This window comes from Haemaphysalis longicornis, unplaced genomic scaffold (assembly GCF_048455015.1).
Source record: "Haemaphysalis longicornis isolate Haplotype H1 unplaced genomic scaffold, Haemaphysalis longicornis Haplotype H1 scaffold_1, whole genome shotgun sequence".
NCBI classification, from domain to species: Eukaryota; Metazoa; Arthropoda; class Arachnida; order Ixodida; family Ixodidae; genus Haemaphysalis; species Haemaphysalis longicornis.
Window position 1 is genome coordinate 461,149,883 of NW_027526203.1, and position 22,878 is coordinate 461,172,760.

General features: G+C 43.6%; 1 protein-coding gene across 2 annotated transcripts; it reads right to left on the reverse strand.

Annotated features, from left to right (window-relative positions):
- Nucleotides 1-395: 395 nt before the first annotated feature.
- On the reverse strand, nucleotides 396-22,836 carry Slu7 (Pre-mRNA-splicing factor Slu7). 2 transcript variants are annotated; one of them, XM_077687976.1, is made up of 15 exons: nucleotides 22,749-22,836; nucleotides 22,230-22,428; nucleotides 21,980-22,127; nucleotides 21,826-21,906; nucleotides 20,601-20,765; nucleotides 20,452-20,523; nucleotides 19,250-19,384; nucleotides 17,127-17,224; nucleotides 16,648-16,715; nucleotides 15,600-15,796; nucleotides 14,045-14,149; nucleotides 12,216-12,326; nucleotides 5,702-5,851; nucleotides 1,738-1,902; nucleotides 396-655 (listed from the first exon to the last, which is right to left on the reverse strand). In XM_077687976.1, the coding sequence occupies exons 2-15, from the start codon at nucleotides 22,382-22,384 to the stop codon at nucleotides 494-496; spliced, it is 1,812 nt and encodes a 603-aa protein (XP_077544102.1). In that variant the 5' UTR covers nucleotides 22,385-22,428; nucleotides 22,749-22,836; the 3' UTR covers nucleotides 396-493. The 2 variants fall into 2 exon arrangements, with proteins under 2 accessions (XP_077544102.1, XP_077544103.1); XM_077687977.1 differs by lacking the exon at nucleotides 22,749-22,836 and adding an exon at nucleotides 22,597-22,742.
- Nucleotides 22,837-22,878: the final 42 nt, after the last annotated feature.

Below are 22,878 nucleotides of genomic sequence, written 5' to 3' on the forward strand. Positions count from 1 at the left end.
AGTTTCTGAGGAAGCTGCAGAGCTTTCCCTTGTAGCTGTATGGCTGCATTGAGGTGGATGCCAAATTTTCTTTCACGGTTGACGCACTCTTCGACTCTGACTCAGGTTGCATGGAAAGGGGCTTTCCTTTTTTTCTTTGATAAAAACTCATTTATTGGCGAGCGCTAGCAGAGTTTGACATGTAATGGTAGTGGTTTATATAATGGAACATTGTGACCACTGCTCGCACAATTTGTTTGCAAGAGAATACAGACTGCGACATGGGAATGCACACTACGACATGGAAAGGCGGCTGACCGAAAGGGGCCAGTTATTTGCAGGAGGTGAATGTCAATGGACGTCATTATGTTTCACAAACGTGCCTCGAGTGAACAAGACCAACTAAAAACCACATGTTACTGTTTTGCATTTGTGCAGTTAAAATAGGTCCTGATTTAATGGCAATATTTACAAACCATGAAAAGAGTGAGGAACGTTTCCACAATGACAGCAATCATGGAATAAACGCTGCCATTGGGTCGTCGTCTCTTTTCCGCTTCATGTAGTAGGCTTCCATTTCTTCTTCAGTTGGCGCCTTGACGTCATACATGCTGTTGTACTTGCGTTTTCGCTCATCAGTCTCTTGAGTTTGAGCCTTGTCAATTTCCTCCATGGCCTGCCAGAAATAGGTGAAACAAGCATGAAACTTTCATATTGAATTTTGTGAAGTGTTACATCACAAGAGCAGCTTTTCCTGCTACTATAAATTCACAATTTCTTCTGTAATGTTAACAACTTTTTTAATGTTCGTCATTTGCGGCCAAAACGTCACAGTATAATAGCATGTTTCACTGCCATTAGTTCAGGAAAAAATCACTGAACATTGCACTCAAATTGCAACCTTAAAAAGAAGTGTTGGGTATTTCATGCCAAAGTGGGCTGCACTATGTTTGTTTCATGCACATGGTTATCTTTCTAGTCTTGATTTGCTTTTAGCTTACCTGTAAAATATAAAAAGTTGTGTTCTATTGCCCATTTGCTTTTTTCTTAGTTGGGCTACCGCATTCTGTTTAGAAATTTACTGATCCATCCTCACTGATCTACGCATGATCTCAATGTTACGCTAATAATTTTAACCACGTGCCTTCATAAGTCTATACAAAGGCACAGGCTGCGACCGAACAGTGCACTGAGGACATGATGTGAAATTGCACACACACCGTCCTACTGAGTTTGTTTGGGCAACTTTCCTACTGCATCATTAAAGCTTCAAAAGGAGGTTGTTGGTGCAATATCTTGGACCATCTTATTTCCTTTCGGTAGACCAGTTTTAAATTTGACCTTCTACCTTTACAATTTTTCTCAACTTTGTTTCTTTCCTCCTGATGTAGGGCTCATTTCTTGTTGTTTATGCTTGAGAAGTACTTAGTTCTTGGAAGCAGCACTTAGCTCAAGCCCTTATTTCCAACCTTCAATGGTGCTGCAAAGAAACATTTAGTTGGGCCTTAGGAAATAAATTGAACCATTAACCATCCAAAACTGTAGGTGGTTTCAAGCAACAGCCCCTCAAAGTCAGCAAGCACCAATTATATGTACTAAATCCGATGAAGTTGTATAATCTTGCCTAATTGTGATCGCAAGTAAAGCGACAACAGCATGGTGCATTGAGGCTTTCAGCTGTAAATGTTACCAACAGGCACCCGCAGCAGCTCTGATATGAAATGGTTGAGGAATAGCAGAAAAAGCAAATGGTCTTGCCTTCTTGATTTTCTCCATCCTTTCTTTTTCAGCCTTGGCGTCGGGATCCTCAGTGTCTGAGCCGCTGCTGCTGCTGCCGCTGTCCTTCACCCGTTTCTGTTTCTTGGCCTTCTTGGACTTCTTCTTCTTCTTCTTTTTCTTGGTCTTCTCCACACACTCGGACTTCTGAAAAGCACCAAAAAAGCAGGGACCACACCGCTCAACAAGCTTCCCCTAAACATGTCGCAGCACCTTTCCATGAACAATGCACTGCCTTGAAGTCAGGGCGCCAGTACAGGCCCATTCTTTCCAGCAGGGTAAATTTTCACCTTCAAATGCAACATGCAGTGAAAATAAAACTAACCCACACCAGTGTTGCGGAGTTACCACTCCATAATCGGAATGACTCCGAATTCATTCTGCTTTTTCGTGACCCCGGAATGGAATGGAAATGGAATGGAGACAACACTTACAGTAGTGGAATGGGAATGGAACTAGGCCCCTTTTGCCCAGAATGGAATGGGAATAGAATGCGCTGGATTTTTAGACGAGCTGTCAATTTTCAGCTGGGATCTAGAGCCAAGCTGGTGCTTGAACCAGCGGAGTTTGCATACATTTTATTCGCCGTAATTTCATTTCTAGGGAGGTGTTTTAGGGCTGTGAGAAAATCCGCACCAGAGGGGTGGGGGGGGTTACTGAAGGCACTGATGACGGAGGATATTTGCATGGCAATAGTTTTGTGTCCTGTGGGAGTGGGCCCGAGGAAGCCACAGGAGGATGTGAGAGACACTCCTGGGCCGCTGTGTGCGCTAACGAGTTACCTGTGACCCCCTCGGTGTGCACCAAGGTGCAAACCAAATGAATGTATAACAAAAATCAAGCGGTACGATTTGCTCCGAAACCAGCCACTAAGGGCTCGCAGCATGCATTGTTCACAGAAAAATGTGCCAACTTGTGAAGGAGTGACTAGAGCAGTTCTAAACAATGTGCTGTATTGAACAAGTAGAGCCAAGTGAATGCCACAACAATCAACAAGCAAAATAAGGTTAATGAGAAAGAAGTGGCGGCTTTCACAAGGCGAATGCCAGACTACGCTTTTTTGTGAAGCGACCCTACTATCCCTCGCGCTGTCACAATAGCAATTCTCTTCAGTACTGCGCACAGCAAAGGATAACGAGTGCATGTAGGTGTGAACAAGGTGTGGACAACGTGCCTGTGGCTTAGCTACTGCAGTGTATTAACACTGGTGTGATGATACGCGAAGCGCATATCCAGGTAACACAACTCGCTGTGCAAAACGAAGCAAGTAGACAGCAATGTATTCTTCCTGTTTTGGTCAGCAAGTGTTTGCCGTGGCCATGTTAGCAATTGAAGACAAATATTTCTTGGGATTGGCTGAGGGGTAAGTTCTTAATGCTGCCGAGAGGAGTGAAGTGATGCATTTCAGCCTCTCGCAGTGAAGGAACCGGAGGTGGCGTCATACTCGCGCCATTTCAAAGTTGCCACCTGGCGGTGAGTCCGCATGGGTCTGGTTGCGGAAATCGAAAGATACGTGTCAGAGAGGCTGGAGATGAGCAGGTAGAACTACAGACTATGAGGCGGCAAGACCGTGCACTGCCTAGTTACCTCCCCCCTCTCTCCAGGGCTCCCACCTGCACCGGCGTCCAGGTGATGCCACTGCCCCCAACATATGTACATATTGCCACTCCATGCCTGAAGGCAACATGCAATATCTTATTCTACACTGTTCCGCTTTTGATCTGCATCAACAAGATTACAGTGTTTTTCAACATTCTGATATTGAAGCTGTGCATAAAGACGCACTCAAACAGCCTCAGCCCCTGGTCACGTTAGCCCAAGTCGGCCTGGCGCGCTTGATATGGTGGGTGCCACCGCCGACATCCAGTCCTAGTCTCCCAAATACAAGAATTTATCAACCAATCAATCCTTTCTCTAGCGCCACGTAAGAGCAAGCCATTACAACATGCTGAACATCCAAATATTATAATAGGGATCGGAAATACTGATCCTTCGCGAGTTATGAAGGCGGCTGTTCTGCACGAGATGCCACCAAGGGGCTCCCATCCCTCGACATTGTCAACGTGCATGCATATTTCCGCAGTTCTCAACGCGTCTGATAACCTCACCTTCATGTTGCATTCATAGGCAACTCGATACGAACACCAGGAGGTAGTTTCAATATTCAGGAATTACAGGAATGGAATTGGGCTTCCCGGCCATTCCAGATGTGGGAATGGGCAATATTTTGGCATTCCGTGGAATTGAAAGGAACGGAGAGGCGGTAGTTCTACTTCCTCGGAATGGAACTGGAATGGAATGGGACTGCCAATTCCGCAACACTGCCCCACACAGCCTTGCTTACAAAGTGCAAGCGTACATTACTCAAAATCCTGCTCTGCGACAGACAAGTAATACCAACAGGACAGAAGTCTTCGCAAGTGTACTAAAATGAATGCAAGAGACCAGGCAGAACAAGTGTTCACTTATAGACATCCAGGCCATGACAACAGTAAGCAGGGCCAATGTCTTTTGGCTCAGTTGTGGTGCATGGGTACAGAGCGCAACACATTTGTCTATAACAGCCAGTTCAGTTTCATCTGGTTACCTTCGAGAACTGCAGGTACAAACTTTTTACAAATGCATCGAGCACAAAAGTGGTGGACCTAAAGGGGCCATGCAGACAAAACAAGTTCGGTTCATTCGAAAAATTGCCTCGTTAGAATTATAATGACACCACTTTTAACGTACGCTTCACTAAAATAAGCTATATATTCAGGAAAGAAGGGAATGGGCATGCGACCCACTAGCTCATTTCCCGCAACAGAACCTATGATGTCATATGTGTAGAGCTGTGCATTGGCTGAGGCCAGCAAAAGCAAACGCAAATTAGGCATGGCTTATAAGCTTGCCAAGCGAGCTATTTGCACTTAAATGTAATGCATAGTCATTTTACACCAGTAAGAATGGTGTGGTAAACAATGAAAGTTACGAAAATACATGCAAGCATAGAAGTACCGATCCGCACTGCTGTTGGTACTGGGCGCACCATGCTTGTTTTAGCTGCACAGCACTCGGCCGCTTTGGAGTTGTCTTACATGACACTGGCCGATTGGCGTAAGTGACGTCTTACGTGACCCTGTTTGTCGAGCATACCCCATGTTTCACGAAATGATTACTTACTACAGTAACAAAAACAAGCAGGTGCAAATACGGTCAAAAACAAAGCAACGGCGGGCAACGGCCCGCAGCTCAGTATGGCAGCATCATCTGGGAGGACTGACAGTAAGCAAGGCTGCAGAGCTGATTGAAGCAGTGGAAGTTCGTCTGAATAAGTGCTCTTCTGACTTCATGGTGGACATTACGAAAACACACATTTTGGTGGGAGAATCGAAATTTTAACCTAAATTGAAAATTTCTCAGTGAATACAGCATCATTTGCTGCCGGACAAGGAAGCACTGGGGACACTATAAAACACGAAATCTTTCCAATAAAACAAACTGGTATTTTGTCTGCATGGCCCCTTTAAGACTTCAGAACGCTGCAGTAGTGTTCTGTAAATACTCTTCAGGCGAGGCAGGATAAGGTTGGAAATACAAAAGCTGTGTTATAGACAAGTGTGTTGCCCTCTGTACAACAATACTAGTTATGAAAGCTTTCCTGGCAGAGTAATGCTTATTTTGTTTAAGCATTACTTAAGCAGTTATCAAATGAACACCTTGAGCAAGAACACTACCATGAATTTCAGGTTTTTGCACAGCTCTCAAGTTGCACGTTGTATGCAACTAAGGCGCAATGAGCAATCCGAGACATGGTGAAGAGCTTATAAGTGATGTGGCCCGTCTAGTGGTTAGAAAAGTTGGGCACAGCCTGAGGAACAAGAAAAGTTGAACAACAACAAAGCAGCAAACCTTTGAACCAGACGGGAGAAATACCCTGGTGAGAAAACACGAGCTAAGAACTCACCGCTGGCGACGAAGCTTCATCCACTTGCGGTTTTGATGCACCTGAACCTTCTGGCGAGTCTTCCTTGGCCTTCTCCGGGTCTTGGGCCACTTCAGTGTTCGCTGGTGGACCTGCTGCCATTTTGGCCGGCATCAGCATCGCACCTACCGCCTGCAAAGAGCCACCAGCATGCTAAGCACACGAGCCCACAGGGCGCTGCTCACTGGATTTTTACGGTGGTCAACTAATCATGAAATGATAACCTACATCCCACCACAAAAACAGGGACAGTTACGAGATTGGGCACGAGCTTATAGTTTGGGTCTCGCATAAAAAAGCCACAGCTTGGACAGCAGACTTTTCAGCTCTATCAGAGAAAGAAAAAAAGAAAAAAAAAAAAAAAAAAAAACTCGCACTGAAGGCCACCTGCCATTGGCTACTGCCAAAATGTGGTCGCAATAACAAGAAATGGAAGCTCACACATCACCTCGGAGCAAGTTGATGGCATAGGCCAGTTAATATTTGAAACATCACAATATTGTCACGGGCTCCGTCCCTTGGCTCCTTACTATAAACGGAACCAGTGCCCAACCCCTACTCTGCGGGTATGCGCCCTCTGGGATAAGTGAACCCATAGGCTAGAGAAGAAGAAGACGCTCGCAGATGTTGGTGTGCGTGCAGTACTTGGGACATCGCGGCGCACGCACTTGGGACATCGCGGCTGCCTTGTCTGCCTTTAATATCCCGTCTATTTTTGTAATTACAATATCTGAATACATCCCCTTCGTTGCCACGTCACAATATGCAAAATCAGACCCACTGACACCCGACACAGCAAATGTGAATCTGCTGCTACACCTGGGATTCCATGCTCCTACCAACGAACCTGACGGCTCTTTCATTCCCTTTTCAAAATCCCAGTAATTTATTGCTGCATTGCGTTTAACATACCACTACACTAAAGGTGCTGCACACGCTCCATGCGAGGAAAAAAAAAAAGCCTGCATACTGCGTCACGTGAACCTTGTGAAATAAGGACTCCCATTACTTGTTACCAGCGTGACGCAAACTCCTGGCTTCCTTTCACGTTCATGTACATACTACTATGCTGCAGCCTTCCTATGCATTTATCAACTGCATTTAAACATTCTAGGAATAAACAAACACAACACCAGCTGTCACTAACACTGGCTTAAAGGGCCAGCTGCAGTGAAAATTTCGACCTGTTGAAAAATATTTCCATATAGCCTGCCTAAGAAGAATGCAAGATACAAAATTTGACAGCTGAGATACGCACATGAACGCCGCAAGCAATCAGCAAAAATCGGCGCTTTTGAAACTGAAATTGAGGAGAGCATGGCCACTGCAGCCAAACTGAGGTGACATTGCCGCCGGCGAAACAGCAGCCGCCTGCCAGCAGCTCGGGAGAAAATCTGAGCACAACCTCTCCACACATGGAGCCGCCCTGGGAAAAGCGTGCCCAGCGGAGCTCAACCGGTTCCCCTGGCTGGCCAGAGGACAAAGAACCCGGCCAGCCACAATGTCACTTCTGCTTCATGGCTGTTTGCGTGAGCTGCCGGCAGATGCCACGTCGTCTGCTGCAGAGCTAGTTTAGACCCTTTCAACTTTCAAACTGATTAACAAGGCATTTTGTGGGGCTACCAGTCATGTCCCAGTGGGTTTGGTGGTGCGTACTACTCAAGATAAATTTGGCAGAGGTGAAATTTTGGTGCAGTTGGCCTTTAACCTCTCCCAACCCTACAGCCAGTGTTAGCTTCACTGAGGCCAGCACTACGTGTCAGGCACTATGCGCTTGCTTTCACTTAACTCTACCCGACGGCAGCCTACCCCAGTTCTGGCACACATTTCCACGACGTTTTTTGCACAGATAGTTAACGCACTTGCACATGGCTTCCCTTTTCACTGTGGACGACTTGGAATAATGCTCAATGCTGAACAGTCCCCCAAGTTTTCCTCATGTCCCCCGTTATAATTAAAACATGTTTTCTAAAAGGGACAGACAACCGATTTTTGTCGCGTATATGTTCTCTAGCTCAAATGAAAGCCAGCGTTTTGCATAGCCCGGTAACCACAAGCAATTTCTAAACAAATTGGCGGAAATAATTTTAATTTGGCAGCAAACTTCCTGAAATCGGAAGGGTGGCGGTTCGTAGTGTCGAAACTTGACACTACAATATGTGTCCCTGTCACATGACCTGAAAACCTAGCAGCTACTGTAACTGCTGAAACGTTTACTTACGTATTGAAAACCTTTTAACACAAGTATTTGTAAAAGGTTAAATTGTATATGTACATTATTTTGAAATTTTTAAAGACACGCCGCCCACTGTCGCTGGGTGGCTCTCAGTGTGGCTAACTGAGCCTCCATGCCCAGAATCAACGGCAGCGTTCAGTAAACAGACCAAGCGAAGGAGCTTTGACGATTCTGCCTGAGTTAGGGGCATTTGTTCTGCCAAAATATTTTATTTCAGTTTCCAAATACGCCAACGGCAGCTTAAAAAAAAAAAAAAAAACGTCGCGCCCGGGGAGAATCGAACTTCCCACCTCCACAACGTGAAGCCAGATTCTACCTATCGTCTATCCCAAAAGATGCCGCATTCGTGCAAAATAGACCGTTGCATTAAAAAACACACATAAAGGAACAGGAAAGCCTGCGATTCAAACTTTTTTAGCTGGGGACAAGTTTTTAAATATTGTTTTTCATTTCGCATGCAGACAAAAGTATGTTGCCGAGCTGCTCTATGTCATGGTTGCCAACATTATTTTTGGGAGGGACACATACGGCTCGTAGATCTAAAAATTTATAAAGTTCTAGGGCATTAGTATCAGCAAAACCGTTTCCCGTCAAGGTGCTTTAAGTGATGCCCTTTCATTTGGGATAGAGAATATATACTCGACAAAAATTGGTTGTCTATCCCTTTAAGCTTTAAACATTGATTTCTAGTTTTTTGTACATGATTTTCATGTTTTTTGTAACCACATTAAATGTTACAGTGCACAGAGCAGTCAATAACAATGATGCGGAATCTGCCTGTTTGATGGGGCCGGTATGGGGCCATAATGCCTGTATTATCAGCTTTGTGCCACTTGAAGAACTTGGCTGGGCCAGGTGCAAGCAGAATGCTTCTTTTCCCACCTTGGGAGTTGACATGCATTGCATGCAAGGCTTTACACAAAAATCACCCTCGCATAACAGCAACAGTGAAAAAATACCCAAGCATACACACATGGCAACACTAAAGCTCAGGTTGGTAGGGCCGCACCGGTTAAACGAAAAAACGAATAAAACAGCCTCCATGAGCGGCTACTTACAGGGAAGTAAGGAACCTGCGTTTAATCAGAGAAAGAAGGAACAGAGGAAGAGAGAACAGGAAAATTAAAGCGAACAAAGAAAAAGGGTGTTTGATAGGCAAAATGGATGTGTTACCACTAAGCCAATTCGATCACAAGCCACTTGCCTAAGACAGCCTTACAAAGTGCAGAAAAATCATGTTCCCTCCATTAACTTTGCATGTCTATCCTCACACAGCTTCTAGATCTTTAGCAAGCAAGCAGTAAAGTCACATGGTACAGATTATAAGCTGGAATACAAGTCTCCTGCCAATTTATATATTCTAAAAACAGGAAAAACAGTACATACATACTAACAACCTGTATGTACAACTAAGAAGGACCTGTTCACATGCAAATAATAATAATAATAATAACAACAACAACACATGCGGTAAATTGCCGAAACGGTTAGCACAGCAGTGCTCGAGAAGCTTATACAGTAAAGAAGCAACAAGGAAGCAGCCAAAGTACAAGCACAACTGGACAATGCGCAGCTAGCTAGTACTTGCTTCAGCTTGGTGCAAATCTGAATTTGCAATCTGGAAAACAGCCCATCAGATTGCCTGGTGACAGTCAAACTAAAGCTGATAAGGGATGCTGATTTGCAGAATGGCAAGCTCCTATTGCAGACCCAACACGCTTCTGGAGTTGTGAATGGCACGGCTCCTGCTGTCTCAGGCGAGAAGGGTTTACACAGAACTGGGCAATGCTGCCACTAGACCACTCAAGGATTAGCTACTCTCGCATGCGAGGTCTGACATAATTCCCTACCCTATATGTCATTTCGCCAATGCATAAATAACCATTAAAAAAAAACCTGCACTACTCTTCTTTACTTCTTTTTTAAATATGAAATTCTTTCAGACCATGGTCAACAAGTGCATCCAGTACTCAGAATAGGTGACCACAAAGTGCATTAGCCAAATATTACTGCTCTACACTCATCAGATAAATTGGAAGCTCGCTCAATAGGTTTATCTATTTTTTTGGGGGGGGTCTGGGCAAATGAATGAAGTCATTCAAGTGGTACTGCGGCTATTGGCCTGGTTCCTTATTCAGTTGAACCAATACACACCACCCGTATGAGGCGTGTGAGGCTTGCCACGATATGGTGGCGCCATCTAGGTTCAGAACGGGGTTCCTCGAGAACAGCACCACCCTGCAGGGTGGAGACATCCTTTGAACGGTCGTGCCGCTGCAATTGGGTCAACGTGCTCAACGCGTTGTTCTTTTCATTTCCCATGATACCTAGCAACGCAAAACAGATAAAATGATTCAAACTTTGCCAAAAAAAAAAAACCGCGTTGCGGCGACAATTTTGATGAGGTTTTGACACGATGACTTGCTTCGGCGGCGAGCGAACGTCCCAAAATGGCGGCACCAGCGTATATGCGTCTCTACCCTGTACGGCGGACGCGTGAATCAAGGTACTCTAGGCTGCAGAGCGGTCGGTTCCTGTGATGTCATTGCAGACCACGAAAACAAACGATTTAGCGGGAAAATCAAAATTTGAACATAAATTGATTAATTTCTCAGTGAATAAAGCATCATTTGTATCCGGAAAAGCGCTGGGGGCACTATAAAACACGAAATCTTTCGAATAAAACAAACTTGAATTTTCTCTTCATGGCTCCTTTAAGTAAGGGCAGAAGAATTCTTGCAGGAAGTAATTTTGGAATTGCACTGTTTCTTAAGTATCTCACAGGCTCTACAGAACATCAAACATAAGAGAGTAGTCCACTACCCCTGGTACATTAGCCTGCCGAGAAAGGGCAGAAACAGCCAGACAAATTTATCGTATAGCAAAATCTCACCAATCCCTTTTTCAGGTGCCCCTAAAAAAATACAACAGCGACCCAGGGAAAACAATCCATAAACATATTCTTTGTATAGATGCATCATGGCCGCACTCGTGCAATAGCCATATACTTAACTTCATAAACAAAGCAGAAAAATAAAGAAATGTAAACATTACCCACATATAGGCTGCACCAACAATTTCAAGAAAGTTGGAAGCTCCATTACTGAGTGGTACGAGAGTTCGAGATCCTTTCTTTTTTTCTAGCTTTTTTTTCTTTCTTACTGCTGACAGAAGACATGCAAAAATTACACACAATTCTCAGCAACGGGAACTGCCAGGAATAGCCAGTGCCACTGCCGCCTGTTCACAGTTCTGTTTTATCTCTTTCAACAATTGCACACAAGCTCAGAATTGGAACATATCCATCGTCTCTGTTCACTAGCAAGTTCGCTGTGATCATAGCAGTTTGGGGTCGACGAAAAATGTGTACGATGATGGTGCTCACAAGAAAATTTGCTTAGGAAAACAAATGTACATAGGCACACTTTCCAAAGAAAGCAGAGCATGTTCCTGGAGATAGAAGACTCACCTCTCCAATACGTGATGGAGATGCGGAACAATCGCTATGTAGTTTCAACAGAGATGCTGTGCACAAAAGCTCAACATGGCACAAAGCAACGGGATTCCACAAAGCACAAAAACTCAACATGGCACAAAGCAACGGGATTCCAGTGATTTCAGCTACGTCTATTTAAAGCCAGCAGTAGATGGATCTCTCTGCCATTGTGAAACAATGTGTCAAAGCCCACAGGAAGAGTATGGGAAAAAAAAAAGTTGCTCTCATTTGGCTGAACCACCAATTTTCACCTAAGTCTGGGAAAAATACCTGTGGCCATTACATGTGCAAATACTACGCTTGACCAGAGAAGTTGCATTGAGACTGAGCTTTCACCATGTAACTACCGAACACAACAACTGGAAGCGTATCAACGGGGTTCACCATATTGCTTCCCAGCTTAAAAAAGACCCCAAGAATCATAAGCAGGCAAAAGACCATCCATCACACAGCAGATCTGTACGCACATGTCATCAATGCCCGTTCACTCCAGGTAAAATACACCTCCACAAAAGAGTGTGCCTTCTCAGCTACCAGAAGTGCCATTATGTAAACAGACAATACTGTGGTTATTGTTTTTGACAAGCAGAAGTTCCTAGCTCCCAATCTATGGTTAATTAACTGGCTCATAAACTATTAAAAAAAAAACAATAAGGAGAACAGATAAATTTTGTGCACCTAACCCTGTAACCCAAGCACAATGATAACGAATGGTTGTGCATCACTTTGCTGCATTGAGCACTCAGGAGAAAGTGGGAACTTACCATTGATTGCACCTCCTTCCCACTGGCCCCAGTGCAGTACGAGTTCTTGATAAAGGAGTGGCAACACTTGTACCCCCACTGAAAGTCTTTCCAGTAGGACCCCCAGACAGACTGTAAGCAAGAAACAAAGCGTTTACTTCACAGTGGTCTATAGCTCAATCTCGCTGCTTAGGCTCTGCTTCCATATGACGCTGCCTGACAGCAACGTATCTCAATTCTTTCTCCTTTTCTACAGTTTACGTGACTACCACTCAATACATGGGTTCTTTATTCATTTAAAAGCCTAAGAGGACAAAAAAGAAGCTCTCTTCATTCCCCATAACCCCCCGTAAGAGTGACATAATTGTCAGTAAATTTAGTACCAAGTGCAACAAGTCTATGGTTTAATATTTCTAGCAAATTCAGCATGCCTTGCTCTGAAAATTCTTTATTTATTTAACACATAGTATTCTCGCAACAGTTCACTGCGTGTTCCTCACAATTTCTTAGTGTTTGCCCACCCATATTTCTCTCCTGCCATCACCGCCTGCTTTTTTTATCCCTGGGTGTCTCCTGACGGAATCGGGCCAAATGCATCCAAAACATCCCGCGGGTTTGCCTTCTCGCACGTTTTTCTCCTTGGACCTCAGCACCGAGTATTTCTGAGCATTCAAGCGAAATCCAGCTTCTTTTGACAAACTTGGCCAGGCAGTGGCACCTCCTTGTTCCAACGCTGTTCACAAAACTAAGTGAGCACCGCTTTGTTGACGTCCAAGAAGGCCACAGCCGTCACTGTATTGTTTTGCGCACGTGCACCATTAAAAATGAACACTTTCGGGCTGGCATAGGCATCTTACTGAGAGCAAATGTGCCAATCGCTGCACACACAACAAACCCACGTGTGCTGTTCAGCAGTAGCGAGCTAGCGCACCTTAAGCCAAAGCCACGCTATGGTCCCTAGCCACACCGTGAGTCACCACGTGTCACACCCTGGTGGTGTCACTGCAAGGCTGCCTTCACGGCCGTCTGCTGCACGGTTGCTTTTGTAAACAAATGTGGCGGCGACCATGCAAGCGTGCTGAGGCAAAAGTTTAATCACTTGGAGTCTGAAAAAAATGCATTTGAGTACTTTTCGGACACTGTTAGCCTCAAATGGGTAGGTAAAATGTTGACTGGACTTGCAGTGAATTTCGTTAACATGGGATTGCTTTTCCAAAAACATTTCGTTGCCACGAGGAGTGAAATACATGGGCATCTATGGACGTCCGCCAAGGATCCAAAAATATTCCGTTGCTACGGGAATTTTGTAGTCGTGGGATTTCATTATCACGGGGTTTGACTGTAGTACGGTATGCTTCCAACAGAGGTGAACTTACAAAAATCTGCAACTGCCACAAGACACTGCTGATCCAAACGTTGTGACGTATTGAATAAGCAAGGTATTTAGGCATGAGAGGGTACTTTGGCCATTGCAGGTCCCCACTTCAATATTTTCAATACCATTTCCTCAAGACACATTTTGGACCCTCAACAAAAGAGAACTCAATGAGTGAATTAATGGAAAAAAACAAAAAACAACAACAACAAATGGAGAACAAAGGTCCCAGTGATAAACTTCAAAATGATTGACCCCTTAAAAGTGCACAAATGCCAACACAGTGGGCTTTATCAACGGGGCTTCGCAGCTCCCATATTTCAGTAGCCTTGAATGTTTACAGGATGCCTCATTTGTAAAAAAAAAGTTGTCCAATGAAAAGACTTTACAGTAGCCACATTTATTGTTGCACCCCAGTGCAAAACCATGGCACCTGCCACTTGTGCAGACACACGGTGAAAATCAAGTTGCTCACCGTGTGGTTGTTGATGAGAACGTGCTCCTCATACTTGGACCGAATGACTGGCTTCTCATTTCCTTTGATCACTTCCCCATGCCTCGAGTACTCAACATAGTCCTCCTGCAAAATTGTCAACAGTGTCACATTCAACAAGGTTTCTTTACCAATATGGCAAACATGGTGGAGCATATCTTCTTTCAACAATGTTAAAAACAATACTATGTACTCAACAATGTTATAACCATTCAGAAAAAAAACTGACATGTAAGCACTCTAAAATACTAAATCTAAATGAACTTTCAAGGTATGCCTATAACACCCTCCCTCACCCACTGGAGAATCAATTATACGAAAGGAATGTTTAAACATCTATTTTACTTCTGACTCCTAAGACTAATAACGTTAAAAGGATTGGTGCAGCTGCTTGCACTAGTGGTGCAAGGCTGGAGAAACAGCATAGCTGCCAGCCCCTCTCCCTTCATCGGAGACCAGGCTGTTGCCCCACATGACTTTCCGAACTTGCCGCTGAAAATTCTCCATGACTGGCAGGCCCGGATAGTTTTGTCCGCAAGGTTCCACATATTTTCCGAAGTGGACCGCGTTACCACGCACTAGAACCGGCGGCAATCGGCTTCACGAACTCGGCGTCTGTACTACAGCGCGAGCTGTAATGGGCTCCCCACTGCAGGAGCGAATGCACGTGAACTGGCAAGGAGAACAGAATGCATAAGATCATGCCACGAACGCTGGGCAGAGTGTTCTCAAAAGTCAAGCGGTGTGGGCATGTGCTGTGCAATGGCATCATAGCTAGGTAAGGCTTGGTTCCGCCTGCGCAGCTGGGCAAAGATTGTGCCGGGTACTTCGCGCTGAAGAAGGTTGTTGTGTTTCTTTCTTTCTTTTTTTGTGAGCGCCAACGAACCAAGCTCAAGCTTAAACAGCTCTGCTGTTAAAAGAAAGTGCGTCTACAGCCTTACTCTTAATTGAAGGCAAAATAACATAAATAGTGAATGAATTTCAGTTATTTATAGACAAATAAAGTTAAACCAGAATGACCTTAATGTCGTGATTACTAATGATTGAAGGTGGAATAAACTCACAGAGCCTTTCACGAAGCCAGGAGTGCAATAATAAACACAGGATACTCTTCTAGTGGAGATATACACTTTCAATAGGAGTGGATACTAGCTGAAATTCCTGGCAATTTTTTTCAACCCCAGGTTGAAATGAAAGGGATGCGGTTTGATAAGTAAGCCACTATTCCTTGTTCTGCCAACACATATAACTCAAGCAATCACGAGTCATGATAGGTGAACTTGACACTGACAGCACGAAAAGCCTTCCCCATACCTTTCTACAGCCTATGCAATCATGATGCATAGCACTAGTAAAAAAATAAGCTTCAGAAGAAAGCTTCATGGAAGAATAGCTGCAGCAATGTGAACAGTGAAACCACATGACTGCCAGCGAGCCTTACTTCTTGTTAATTTCCCACGAAGCTCTACGAAGCTCTTGTAAGATGGGTGAAACATTTTCTGACACTTGCAGCAAAATTATGAAAGTGAGAAATTACCGTCTGGGCAAATATGAGCTCCTTTGGTGGCATCTTCAGGTGCTCTGCCCCGCCATACTTCTCCAAGATGCTGTCCTTCATGGAATGCCGGAACTCCTCCTCCTTGGAGAGGAACTCTTTGTTCAGCAGTTCAGCTTTGGTGGGCTCTGCTTGCAGGTGAACATCCACACCTTTTTCATATGCCTGCCATGCAAACACTGAGAGAAAAAACACCAGACGAACTTTAGCCTTCATTTCATTAACAACACTCCATTAAAACCTAACTTGCCACCCAAGCATTGAATGAACACCTTAATCTGCTGCAATATCAGTGATTGATTTTAGCGTACAATTGATAACCGGCTTTATAAACCTGATGGGGACAACAGAGATGTCCGAATAATCAAACAGTCTGGAAAATCGAGTGTGAAAAAGCACTATTATGTGGCTGAATTTTTTCAGCGAAAGTGTTCAGATTTGCGGGTAGCCGGGAAAATCTGTCAAATTTTTTATTATGCCCTGGTCCGTACCTACACTTTTCCCATGAAATTTTGAAGAAGTGGAAAGATACCTGTTATAAATCCAATGGAACACAGGTAAGTGGAAATTATGATACTGACAGATGCCTCCTCTTCCAAATGCTAAAGCTTAACTGCTTGTTCATTAAAGTTAAGTGGCCCAGGAACTATAAAGAAGACTCATTTACCACTCAACAGTATGGAATGAAAACTCTGGTAATGGGCACTAAGTTTGAACAAATCCTTTCAGTGCACCAATTTATATGGGCTAGACTTGGGTTTAGAGAACATAGAAACAGTGAATGGCAAGAGGTAGCCTGGTTTGTGTAATGCACATGTAGGTGGCATGTGAACCTACAACCACCCATAAATGTATACAGCACATACTAGCGGCCATTTCACTCTGAACTTCTGCATATTGCAAAGGATTTCTCCCTGACAGCACTGAAGATTGGGATGTTAAAGAACAGAACACCAGAGAAGTTTGCTTAGAAAACAAACTTCCCATGAGCTCAGCTTTCTTTCTGCAGAATGGCGGAGGCAGCACTTACATTGGGCTTCCGCTATCTTCTGAGTGTCCCCACTGTACCGAACAAAATTGTCTCCGGCAAAATGCAGCCTGAATAAAAAAGAAAGCGAAGAATACGGTGACACAATTAAGTACAGCTTCTTCAGCACTTCTGTCAGCTAAGAAAACAATTATTGCTGGCTATCCTGATTTAACACTCAAGTTCTCTTCAAAGAACAAAATGGTCTCTGGAAAAATGCAACCTAAATAAAAAAGAAGCTAAGAATAAAGCGAAACACAATTGAGTATAGCCTCTCCAGCACTGCTGTGAACCACAAAAGCAAGCATTGCTGGCTAAACTAATTACATAATAAAATTCTGTTAACTATTAACTATTAACTGCCATCACAATAATCAGCATAATAGACAGCAATCAACAAGTAATGATGCATGTCCCTCTTTAGAGAGAAAATACATTTTGTAAAGCAAATGCATCAATTACTCTTAACTTTATCAACTCACTCTTCCGGGGTCTTGTTTGAATTCTTGTATGGATTGTCCCTCATGGAACGTGTCTTAGGGTCATAGTAGGCCGAGTTGGGGTCCAGATTTCTCAGGTACTGAATGAAAAACAGACATGAGATTATGTATTAAACCAAAACACTTTCTGTCCTGCAAAAATAAAAAATACAGTATATGCAATGCTACAAAAAATTTAGTTTGCGTCCTTTCTGCTGACATTTTTTTGTATGTCTGTGGTGTTCCAAACAGGCATTCCACCTTTGGAAGTGGTGCGCAATAAAACTAGGATTTAAACCTTTTGCATTCACACTTTTTTTTTTCCAGGGAGACGTGCCTGCCCAATCAGGTCATTTTAGGTTAGGCACATCTACTGCTAATACTGCTACTGCTAAAATAGTAATAAAAATAGTAAAATCTACTGCTAAAATAGTAATAACAGGGTTCGTACAGACTTCAAAAGCAAAAATTCAAGGGTTTTCAAGGACTTTCAAGGACCAGAAAACACGTTTTCAAGGTCCCCATCTAATGTTTTATCTGGAATTATTTATAACTTTGCCAACACAATGCAACAGTTTTTTATTGCACAATACCTAAGCACATTAGTGCACATTTAGATAGGTGCTAACGGGTTTGTATATGGTCCCCCAGCTTTATTTTTTTTTTATTTCATGGCTGGTATTTGGAGGTTTTTCTTTTTTCTTTGTGTTTTACTGAGGCTGTTCGATTTCTAAACTTAGTTAATGTTGCCTGCATCTCCTGCTTCGTCAGCAAGAGTATCAGCTGAAATTAAATCGAGCAAGTGTTGCTTCAAAGCAAGATGAACTATGTACACGTGTACCATTTGCACGTAAAAGCAAACGTAGATAGAGCGTATGAGGCACAGCAAACATGCAATGAGCAAGCGTCTACAGACTAGATGGAAGATGCATGATAGAGAACAGAAGCTGGCTTTCACTGGATTGTATCGCGATATAGATTGGATTGACAAGTGCCTGCTCCCAATGTTGCCTTGTAAATAATGAAAATCCACCAAACTTGTAATTTCACGCAATACACTAAAACTTGATTGTTACAATGTTTCTTTACATAAGACCTAAAATCCATGACAAACACTTTAAACTTTTGTGAAAAGACAAGGCCATTGATTCTGTCCGGAAAAAATCAAGGGTTTTCAAGGACCATTTAAAAATTCCAGGACATTCAAGGCCTTGAAATTGACACTTCTAAATTCAAGGGTTTTCAAGGTTTTCAAGGACCTGCGCGAACCCTGAATAAAAAAAATACAATAAAAATTTAATATGCTTGACCTACTTTCCCTGCATGAAGAGACATCTTCCCACATGAAGAGACATCTTCCCGCATGACAGACATCTTCTCGAGTCCGAAAAGATATCCATAACTTTTTCTTTTTTTCTTTTTAAAATCCCGATTCCAAACATTATTGGAATAGGAAAATTGCTGCTATCAATGAAACCGTTACAGCCAGAAATATGATCACTCAAACCACAGTTAAAAAAAAAAACTGGAGAACCAACGCATGCCGCTTTCTTGAATTCCCTGCGTGAGTCTCGACTAGTTTTAAAATACCCGCCGCGGTGGCTCAGTGGCTAAGGCGTTGCGCTGCTGAGCACGAGGTCGCGGGTTCGATTCCCGGCCGCGGCGGCCGCTTTTCTGATGGAGGCGAAAAGCAAAAACGCCCGTGTGTACGAGATTTCGGCGCACGTTAAAGATCCCCAGGTGGTCAAAATTAATCTGGAGCCCTCCACTACGGCGCGCCTCATCGCCTGCGTTGCGTCGGCGCGTTAAACCCCACAATCAATCAATCTAGTTTTAAAATCTGAAAAAAAAAAAACTAACGAGAATCACGCCAACAAAAGCTCACAAGTTAGTTTTAAAATCTGAAAGAAAAACTAATCACGCCAACAAAAGCTCACAAGGCAACGGATGTAAACGGTGGTGGCACATTCTCAAGTACGCCACGCTTGAGCAATACCATGCAAGTTTTAAACGATGTACCTCAGTTGTACATGTATGGTAGCAGCCATGAGGAACACCCCCATGAGGAAGTATGGCCATGACAGGGTGTTGAGGTTCAGCCAATTGAAAGATCGAATGCCCCGTACCTTTGCCACGTCCTCACGTATGCGAAGGTTCCGCACAGTGATCCGCTGCTTGCTGTCCACTTTGGTGCCAGGCATGTCAGCATTGTCCGCATACTTGTCTTCATCACCATCAGCTTCATCCTCGCTGTCATCTCTCTGAAAAGTCCCCCACGGCACCGACCAACACAGAGATTACATTTGCTGGAGAAACATTTCAAAATGGTATTGAATGAAAAACAATGGCAACAAAATTGTTTTCCTTACGTCTTCCGGCTAGAATAAAAATGAGAGAAATATTAGTGGTAACAGTCAGTTCAGCTCGACACCTGTTCTGAGAATATTCAAAGTAAAAAATGAGGACGACCACACTGGAGCACTGCTAATTTAGACACCAGCTGAAGTAATTATCAATTGGAATTGGGCAATTGATTAAAAGACAATAGTTACTATTGGTTGGTTGTAACTGTCCGACTACTGTTGCATGAAACCTCCATGAATCCTCCTTGTGCATTCTACTCTGCTGTCATCTTGAAACTGAGTGGTTGATCGAACGATTAAAATTGTTAATTTATTTTAGACTAATTTAAATGATCTGATCAGACATTTTATCAAGCCTTCGGCAATCTCCCTCTCTGAGTAAAGGCTACTTTATTGGTATACTGGTGTAATGTAACCGGGGAGGAGTACGTTCAAATTGAGAGCAGCCTTTCCACTGTCTGATTCAACATTTGATGTTTAGCTTCTACACCAACCCCATGTGTCGACGAAGACAACAATAAAATGAGATAGCCTTAAAATCTACAAGACAGAAAAAGACTGTCAACAGAGTATGCCCAGATTTCATGCACAAACGATGCAAAGGCATGACAACTTTCCTTACACAACTGACTCTTTAAGTCCAGTCCCACGTGTTTCATCCAACTTCTAGGTCATGCACAATGAAAATAAGGTAGCCTTAAAATCTACCAGGCAGAAAAAGACTGTCAATACAGTATGCCCACATTTCATGCACACAAACAATGCAAAGGCCTGACAACTTTCCTTACACAACTGACTATCTAAGTCTCGCGTTTCATCTAACTTCTAGGTCATGCACATGCGGGATGTTAGAGATGGGTGTGCATGTAGCATCTTTACACCACCTAGTTTGCAATAACATCCCCAAATTTGAAGTTGGTGGTAATCATCAACAATATCAAGCACAACATGTTGGCTAGTGTCACCTCTCGTGTGCTGGTACCCTCCATGCTCAGGATGTCATGCTTCAGCTTATCTTCTTTCAGCTGCCGTTTTGCCTGCAAACATCAGAAAATGAGCAAACTTTGCGACTTCTGCTGGGAAAACAAGAGGAGAATGAGAGTGCATTAATTACCTCCTCCACCTTCGTGTATTCTTCTATGACAGCCTGGTAAGCAGCAGGGTCAAAGCCGTTCCATCTGTCCCGTTTCCCATCATAGTCCAGATTCAAGGACGGCAAGTCTTTTTCGTCCGGAGCAATGTCATCGTTTGTAAACCTGGCACCAACTTTACGAGGCCTCTGAAAAATTCGCAAGTAAAAGTTAAAGAGCAACCAACAGTAAAAAACAAATGCATGTTTCTTGAGGCCCAATGGCCGACTTCATTGTATCCTGCAAAGTACAGGTTGTGAGTGCTGATCCTAACCACAGGGAAGGAATCCAATGCATAACTACTATGTGCTCAGGTTCACTTTGTCAGCACTCTCAAATAACAAATAGTAGGTTACCTGTCACTAAAAACAACAGCATACAACTTAAGCATACTGCCGGTGATGACGTATGGGGCAGAAACTTGGTGGCTTACTAAACATTTGTAAAAAAAAAACTTGGGTCAGACCAACGAGCCATGGAATGAAACGAATGAGCCATGGAACCAGCAGCAATGCTTAGGAAAAGTAAACGAGCGCCTTGGTAAGGGAACAAACTCGGCTGGAAGACATCGTAGCTTAAACTAAGAGGAAGGAGTGAACTTGTTCTGGGCATGTGACGAGGAGAACTGACAACTGGTGGACCGCCAGGGTAACGAAGCTACCCTGGTGGACAACTAGGGTAACCATTGCTACCATCGTGGTTACCATAGTGGTGGACCACTAAGGTAACCGAGAGACAGGAATAGAAGGGGAAGACCATTGGCTTGATGGAGGGACGACATAGGAAAAATCAGGGGCAAGAAATAAACTCAGGCAGTGGATGACAGGAGCTGCTTAAAACAAAAGGGAGAAGCCTTCGTTCTGCAGTGGACATAGACAGATGATGATGACGTGAAGTACGGCACAACCTTTGCAACGAGGCAAACTATGTATTGATGGCAAAGTAAGGAATTTCCTTCGACATATAGCTCGTTTTAGCCCAGACAATCTTCGGACTATTTTCCCTCGTTCCAAGGAGCCAGTTTTAAATGCTAGACAGTATCAAGACGAACAATGTTAAATACAATTAAACAGCACTATTTCTTACAGTATGTTTACTTAGACTTCACTGCATTCAAGCTAACTTACTACACACCCATAGCGAAAAATATCGTATATCTACGCCATGCTACAAGTTCTCACATGTAGCAGCACCATGGGAGCATATTACCTCCAAACAGTCCTTCCTCTTGTGGGTAAGAGCCCCGCAGTTTTCGCAAGCGCCTTTTCGGTACTTGTTAGCTTTACCTTCCTGCAAGACATGATCATTATAAAATATAAACACTTTCCGAGTTTCACTGAAAGTTCGAGGTTGCTTCACTTACGAATTCTCCACGAGAATAGTACTCGCTGATTCGGTTGAATTCCTTTTGCTTCTCAGGCTGCGGGCGCTGGTGTTTCAGAGTGGGCCCTTTCGCCCCAAAGTACCATGGTGCCGAAGATATGTACTGAGGGATATGAGGGTTGATGTCCCTGAAAGAAAGGCGTGTAGCAGGCGTCAATGCATCACCTCTCGAAATCCGGTCTGCATGCAGAAACACAGAAGGTAATGCAGCTCAAGCTCTGTGGACGTACTTTCCCTCCTCATCAACTGCAGCTGGCGCTGTGCCTGCTTTTCTGGCCTCTTCAAGCTCTTTTGCTTTCCGCCAGTCTTCTCTTGACTGCTTCTTCGGTTCATCAACCTCCGTGCTTTTGATGATTTCCGACACGGGCAGGTTTGGTTGATTCATTTTCGCTCAGTGAGGTCCACTTTCACGTTGCCCTCATTCAAATACTGAAATAAATCATCCAGTAACCACATTGCAGGAGACCTAATAAGGCGAACTATATCCGCAGTATGCTTCAAAATGATACCAACTGGGCGTATTTATACACCACGCAGGAAACTTTGCAACCAAGGCATCGAGATGGCAACTCGGGAAACTGAACAGGTAGTACTTACCTCAAGGCTAACAATTAAACGCTGACGATCGCTGATACTGCCACCAAAATAATGTAAAAATGTTCTCGCGGTACTCTTAAGAACGTCAGTACACCAATTATTAAACACAGTCACTTAATGCATTACGGCAAACGACTAATCACACAACTCACCTACTTCGTCGACATCTCTACGCAGGAGAGGCAATAAAACTTACCGCATCCAAACACCACTTTTGCTGCGAAACTGACACAAATTTTTACGGTAGTTACATACTATAAACTTATTTATTTATGGTTTATT

Bases quoted from the DNA above. Each gene is read 5' to 3' on its own strand.
- Slu7 (XM_077687976.1), bottom strand. From the start codon at position 22,384: ATGAATCAACCAAACCTGCCCGTGTCGGAAATCATCAAAAGCACGGAG. The intron at 22,128-22,229 runs GTACGTCCACAG...CCTTTCTTTCAG, and splicing joins GCAGTTGATGAGGAGGGAAA to GGACATCAACCCTCATATCC. The intron at 20,524-20,600 runs GTAATTAATGCA...TGATGTTTGCAG, and splicing joins AATACACGAAGGTGGAGGAG to GCAAAACGGCAGCTGAAAGA.